The sequence below is a fragment of the Loxodonta africana genome, chromosome 2, assembly GCF_030014295.1.
Source record: "Loxodonta africana isolate mLoxAfr1 chromosome 2, mLoxAfr1.hap2, whole genome shotgun sequence".
Taxonomy (NCBI): domain Eukaryota; kingdom Metazoa; phylum Chordata; class Mammalia; order Proboscidea; family Elephantidae; genus Loxodonta; species Loxodonta africana.
In genome coordinates this window covers 77,432,800-77,440,101 of record NC_087343.1, presented here as the reverse complement: position 1 = coordinate 77,440,101, position 7,302 = coordinate 77,432,800, and the positions used below count along the sequence as shown (strand labels likewise).

At 52.0% G+C, this 7,302-nt stretch overlaps 1 protein-coding gene across 1 annotated transcript; it reads left to right on the top strand.

The window, feature by feature from the left end:
• The first annotated feature begins 3,332 nt into the window (after nt 1–3,332).
• FOXD1 (forkhead box D1) lies at nt 3,333–6,786 on the top strand. Its single transcript, XM_064279756.1, has one exon. It carries the CDS (start codon nt 3,365–3,367, stop codon nt 4,763–4,765), a length of 1,401 nt encoding a protein of 466 aa, XP_064135826.1. The 5' UTR covers nt 3,333–3,364; the 3' UTR covers nt 4,766–6,786.
• Nucleotides 6,787–7,302: the final 516 nt, after the last annotated feature.

Genomic DNA, 7,302 nt, shown 5'->3' with positions numbered 1-7,302 from the left:
CCGGGAGAGGGGGAGCTCAGGTTCCTGCCCCGGCGGCTTAAGAACCCCAGGTCTCTGCCAGCTTTCGCCCACTGCAAAAATCTCCGGGCTGCGGCGCTCTCGGCCCGGGTTCGGGCCAAGCGCGGAGAAGGCACCACCCGAGGGCCACGCCGCCTCCTCGGCTCTCTGTCATCCCGCGCAGGAGCTCGGCTGGCTCCTGGAACGCTCAAACTGCCACGGACTAAAGCTGCAGCTTGAAGTCGAAGAAAACACCTCCGCGCCCGCCGAGTCGGCCCGGAGAAAGAGCTGGGTTCTCAAGAAAGAAAAAGCCGGCCGTTCGAAGGCCAGCGGAAGGCAAGCCGTGGGCCTTCCAGGCGGCCACACTGGCAAGCGGCAGCGGCTGGGCGCGCTCCCGGCGGGGCCAGCACCGCGGCGCCGCCAGGGGGCAGCCCTCCCCCACGCGGGCCTCGCCACCCTGGCACCTCGTCCCGCCACTTTCCGCGTCCGCGCGAGCCGGGCGCGCGGGGCCTGCGGGGCGGGTGGGCTCCCGCGTCGCACCGGCCCGACTCTGAGAAAGCTTTCGGGTCCCTTGTACCAGCTGGGGGTGGGAGGTGGGGAGTAGGAGAGGTGGTTCCCAGTCGCCGCCGAGAGCGTGGAGCGCATCAAGGGTGAGGTCCGGGGGTGGGAGACGAGGGCGCGGAAAGGGACAGCCGCGGGAAAGAATACACCTGGGTCTCTGCGCTTGGGAATTTCACGAGCGCTGAGTCAAAAGTCGCATACAAGTGTGTAGCTTAACTAAAGCAAACAAAGCAAGTGGTATTGTGGAACTTTAGTAAAGATTGCCCAAAATCTCCGTCAACGGTCGCCGCCGCAGGTGGGTCCCTCTGGGTCGGTATTTGGCTCTTTCACGAGATCCCAACACTTTCCTCTGAGTGGCCAGAAGATAATTTGCCACGTATTTCAAACACTTCCAGTGAAGGGAGCCCTTTAACCCTTTGACGAGGGACCTGAGGACGAAGTTAACCAAGGGAACGCAAAGTTCATCTCCGCGCTCTTCTTAGCCAGGCAAGTTCAGGGCGGTGGTAACGCTGAACCCAAAGACGACTGTAACTGCTCGTCCAGAGTAGCTAATGGTCTGCGTACAAATCGTCCCTCTGGGTTTCATCTTTAAATTCTTCGTACACGCCAACCTTCAGTGCAGCGAAAATCATGATGTTTATTTAGATATCGAGTGAGTACTTAAACTTCCTGATGTAAAAGGTGAATTTCTTGGTAAGGACTCCTGGCTACATCAACAAAGCAATGTGATGCCTGGTTAATAGTGCTGATTAATGTTGACTCTGGTTAGCGCTGAGACCATTTACAATAATTAAATGGCTCAGCCATATATCAAACGAAGAGGCAATGAAAAATAATTTGTTTAGAATATTAAACTGTTCTCATAGATCTTGAAAAGATCAACGATAGACTTTACGGGTCATTTGTAAATGTAACTGGTGGTACCTATTCTCAGCAACAAAAACCCTGTTTAAAAATAGGTCTTAGAGGGGAACAGTTTATTTTTGAGGCTCTGTGATTGATAAGGGAAGTAATGAAAAGTTCGAAAACGTGAAAAGTACTTGGTTGATAAAATGATACATACAAGGGCGACTGATGGTTGTGTCTACAGAAAACCACTTCGTTTTAATTCTCAGCCCTTGTCAAGTGCTCATTTTAATCGGAAAGCTTAATTTTGAGGGAAGGGCCCTATTTCGAAATAGAAGCGTTTTAGGCAATGCAGATATCCAGAAAGTATGGCTATAGGAGTGGGGATTGCACAAATTATTAGAATTTTCCACTAACTAAAATAGTTTTTTAAAATAGAGATAGATGTACTTAAAATGTTAGACAAGAATTATTTCCCCTACCTTGTCCTCTGAAAAAGAAAATTTAATGGAACTTGAATCTTATAAAAAATTATTTCTTTTCACCAGTAGCTACTGGAAATATTTAGTGGATTTTCCAAAAGCAAAATTTTAAAAGCTAGCCTTAAAATTTTCATCATTGTAGTTCCTATTAAGGCTGCCTGAGTAGAGATGTGTGTGTTATTGTAAATATTTTGAGAGTACTGTGTAGTGTTGATTAGAATGTCCCTAGCACTGAGACCTACAGACACCCTTACCCCCATTATGAAATTCTTTTCCAGGAAAGAACTATTTTTTGAGGCATTCCTACCTGCAATTTTTTTGTGTGGATTTAAGTTTTTATTAAATTAAAAAAAAATTCTGCTCTGCATTCAATTATTACTTTCCTCTTTATTCCCAGGAAATTTGTCAGATCTTCTCGTTAAGGTGGCTTAGTTTAACTGCCAAGTCTCTAGGGCATTCAAATGCGGATAAGTGACCAAAATGCCAGTCTAACAGCATTTTTATTAACAGATGGTGGAAAACAAACGTCTATGGAGAAGAACCGAAGAGGACGGGTTAAAGGGTCAATAAACAATTATTATTGTGCTTAAACTGGAAGGCTTCTAATCAGATTTGGTGGGGGAGCCGCTTCCCTAGTCTAGGGGAACCGGGACACCCCAACAGACCCTAGGGTCATTCCCCGAGACCACCTCTGAGGATGGGACGTTATCCCCCAATTGGACAGCTCCTCATGCCCTTGAGTGGTCAAACCTTAGCTTTTCACGGGGGTGTTTCTGAGATTAGGGTTGCGGGCTAATTTAGGAGCAAGAGGCTAGGACCTCTAACTCGTGCAGCAGCCTTGGATCAAGACCAACGCAGGCCAGCACGGATATTCAGGTCTCAGCCCCTTTGGCAAGGAATGGTGGGGTCTTCTCTCTTCCCTCCTCAGTTGCTGCCCCCTCCTACGGGTGAACTTTCTCTTCGGAGCAGGGCTGATTTCCTAGGCTTTTTTCCCTTTCCTCGGCAGCGCTCTGACGTGCACACCATGTGACAGGCCCCCTTCTGCTATAAGTCGAGGAAAGGTCCGCCCTCTCCTGGACTCAGCCCGGGCCTCGCCGAGCTCTAGTCCGTAGACTCTTGCACATCCCGCACCCTCCTGAGCGCCTGACCGTCTCGCTCTCCAGCCTGGGAACCCACCGCCCCCTCCTCAGCTGACCACGCGAGGAGCGCTCCAAGAGGGGAAGGTCAAGCCCGGGTCCGAGGCGCGAGGAGCGGAGGGCAGCGCAGAGCCCACGCGGCTGCCGCCGGGGCGCCGGAGTTACAAAGTCGCAGCGCGAGCCTCGGCCGGCGCCAGGCAGCCCTTGTGCAGCTCCGGCAGTTGAGGCCCCCAGCGTGGCGTCCCCGGGCCGGGCGCGCCGCCCGGGACCCGGGCTGGGGCGCGGCGGGAGCCTGGAGCCCGGCGCCCCTATGCGCCGCCCCGCCGCTTCCGCGCCAAAGCTATGACCCTGAGCACGGAGATGTCCGATGCCTCTGGCCTCGCCGAGGAGACAGACATCGACGTGGTGGGGGAGGGCGAGGACGACGACGACGAGGAAGAGGAGGAGGAGGAGGACGAGGGCGGCGGCGGCGGGCCCCGGCTGGCTGTCCCCGCGCCGCGGAGGCGGCGACGGCGGCGGCGCTCGTACGCCGGGGAGGACGAGCTGGAGGATCTGGAGGAGGACGATGACGACGAGGACATCCTGCTGGCCCCACGGGCAGAGGGCTCTCCGGCGCCCTCTGGCCCGGCCCCGGCGGTGGGAGCCGGGGGTGGCGGGGGTGGCGGAGGGGCCGCGGGAGGTGGCAGCGGGAGCGCGGGCGGCGGCGCCAAGAACCCCCTGGTGAAGCCGCCCTACTCGTACATCGCGCTGATCACCATGGCCATCCTGCAGAGCCCCAAGAAGCGACTGACGCTGAGCGAGATCTGCGAGTTCATCAGCGGCCGCTTCCCCTACTACCGGGAGAAGTTCCCCGCCTGGCAGAACAGCATCCGCCACAACCTCTCGCTCAACGACTGCTTCGTCAAGATCCCCCGCGAGCCGGGCAACCCCGGGAAGGGCAACTACTGGACGCTGGACCCCGAGTCCGCCGACATGTTCGACAACGGCAGCTTCCTGCGCCGGAGGAAGCGCTTCAAGCGACAGCCCCTGCTCCCGCCCAACGCCGCCGCCGAGTCGCTGCTGCTGCGCGGCGCGGGTGGCCGGGGCGGCGCGGGCGACGCGGCGGCAGCTGCCGCGCTCTTCCCGCCGGCGCCGCCGCCGCCCCCGCACGCCTACGGCTACGGCCCCTACGGCTGCGGCTACGGCTTGCAGCTGCCGCCCTACGCACCGCCCTCAGCGCTCTTCGCCGCCGCCGCGGCCGCCGCCGCCGCCGCCGCCTTCCACCCGCACTCACCGCCGCCGCCCCCGCCGCCGCACAGCGCTGCCGCCGAGCTGGCCCGGACCGCTTTCGGCTACCGGCCGCACCCGCTGGGCGCCGCGCTGCCCGGCCCCCTGCAGGCCTCGGCGGCCAAGGCGGGCGGCCCAGGCTCCTTGGCGCTGGCGCGCTCGCCCTTCTCCATCGAGAGCATCATCGGGGGCAGTCTCTGCCCGGCCGCCGCTGCCGCCGCCGCCGCACAGGCTGCCGCAGCCGCGCAGGCCTCGCCCTCGCCCTCGCCCGTGGCGGCACCGCCCGCGCCCGGACCCGGCGGCGGCTGCGGGGCGCAGGCAGCCGTGGGCCCCGCCGCCGCGCTCACTCGCTCCCTCGTGGCCGCCGCGGCCGCCGCAGCCTCCTCCGTCTCCTCGTCGGCCGCCCTGGGGACTCTGCACCAAGGGACTGCCCTGTCCAGTGTCGAGAACTTTACTGCTAGGATTTCCAATTGTTAATAACGCTATGTTAGCGCGTTTGAGAGAGAAGGTAGGAATCCCGGCGCCTTTTTTCGTCTTGGTGGTTTGGTGTTTTGTTCGCTCCGCCCAGCGCGGCCCCTCCCGACCTCGCGCCAGCATTTTCGCCGGTTCAGATTCTCAGAGGAGACTGTTTGGCAACAGTTAGGGCGCTTTTCTCAGCTCTGCGGGTCCCTGTATTTATGCAAAGTCGCCCAATGCTGCAGCACTGGATCCGGGATGGAGAGGAAGGATGAGGATGGTGGGGGTCCGACATGTCTAGGCACAAGGGGTTTCCTTGACATTTGGGATATTAATAAAAAAAGAAATCACAAAATAACTAAGCCTTTTTGAGGTGTAGAGATTCTCAGGTCCTGGCGTTTAAAAATCAATAATGTTCAAAAGAAGAATACAAAAGTAGCAAAGGTCCCGAAGAATGCCAATGAAGCAATTATTTTTTTATTTGAGGACACTTGTCTAGTGTACTTTTTTATGAAAAGGAAAAAATGATTAACATGTTTACACAAGGAAAAAATTCAAAGTTATTTCTTATTTTAACCTGTGTTTTGTACATGCGGAATTTTTTATTTTGTACTTACTGCGTATTCTTTACAAGGAATATTGTAAAGTTCTCTGGCAATTATTGTACTATTCTAATGTAAGATTTTTACACTTTTTCAAAAATAAAATGCTTAATTTTCAAAGGAAATCGCCAAAATAATTGGCTTCAGTCATCCCCTTCTTTTCTGTTCAAAAAGTTTCTATGTAAGTGAAGTAAAAATCCTAGTATAGAATGGACTTAAGTATTGTTTTCAAAGGGAATTTACCAAAAGCATCATGCTATGATTTTTTTCCCGTTTATACTAAGTCAAAAACATTGCAGAATAATGGAAATTATTTTTAAACGGCCGTAAGTAAAAAGTTTTTTGGTATACATTTTCGAATCTGATTCAGTTTCCAAAAGCGTTGCACTATTTAAAATTAAAAGCACACCAAAATTTAAGATGATTTTACAGGAATTTTTTAAATTTCATTTTTGAGCATCCATTTCATTTAATTTCCACTCACTTTTTAATACAATATTGTATATTTCTGTACTTTTGTAGAAAACTACGGCATAATACATACTGTATTGTAATGGAAGCAACAGAAGCCAGTAGGCAATTTTTATTTTCAAACATTTAATAGAGATGATCAGCAGTTAATACTTTTAAAGTCCTGAATAAGGAAACGTTTGCGTATATGAAAGGGATTGTACTTGAAGTTCTAGCATTTAAAGTTACTGTTTTCAAAATGGAAGCGATGACAGTGATTGCATAAAGAAGTTTTGTTTTAAAAGGCAACTTAACAGTGATGTTTTAGCTTAATGTGTAACTTAGGGCGTGTAAGAGAAGACTTCAATTTTATGATAGCATGTACTTGAAGGGATAAAAATCCAAATGCATCAGGTGTTTACTGACTAATTATATTTATACTGTTTTGATGATTTAAGATATCTTTTTCAAATTATAACTTTTCAATAACTGATTATTGCAGGCAATTACTAGTTCACTGAAAAAAGTGAGGCTCTAGTTTTGATGACTACAGATGTTAGTGTGGGCTTTAAATAAAGCCAAATCATACGTAATACATACTTTACATGGTTAGTGGGTTGCAGTGAAGGTTAAATTAGTTTACTCAGCTTCTTTACAATGTCTGGTCAGGTATATACATGAAGATTTGCAGATTTAACCTAGCATATTAATCAGGTCTGCATTTTAGGCCAATGTTTTGCAGTGACATTCACATTTGACCATATGGCCTTTCCTCCTTTTTTGAAGGAGGGAAAAACTGACTTTCACAGTCTCAAAATGAAATTATCCTCCCCCGCTCCCCGAAAAGTTTAGAAGAAGTTGAATAGTTGTTTAAACACACCCTCAAATTTACCGCTAAATAAGTAGATACAAATTGAAATATTGTAAGACCGAAAATTTAATGTGCAGGAGTTACTTTTACCCTAGTCCTGCTAAGAGAGAGGAGACATTTGAAATGATAGCCAACCCCCGGGGTCCTCCACACCACCTGGGTTGGCGCAGGGTTAGCCGGCGGAAGCTCAACGGCACAGGCACTGCCGGTGCGCCTCGCAGCCTTCTCTAATGCGGAGATCTCAAATTTCCATCTGAAAATAATTACGAAGAGAGTCAGCAAAATGCGTGTGTGCATCTTTTGCATGATGCATGGACATCTTGAAAGCAGGGACTCCTGGCCAACCCCTCACTCTGTTCGGATTCTCGCTGCTTAAAAAATGCCAGAACGGCCCCGCGTCCCGGGTTTGTCAGTGATTTTAGGAGCTTGGCAAAGAGGCACTGGGCTGTCGGGCCGAGTTGGGGTCCCACTTCACCGGCGCCCGCTAGAGAGCGCGAGCCTTAAAGGTGGACGCTTCGTGAGCCCACACGGAAAGACAAACCCTATCTGCCTCATTCTCGAGTTTTTCGTCCCGTGAGTTCCGCGCCCCCACCCTCCCGGTTTGGGGTTCCGCCGCCGGCTTTGTTGCCCTGTGG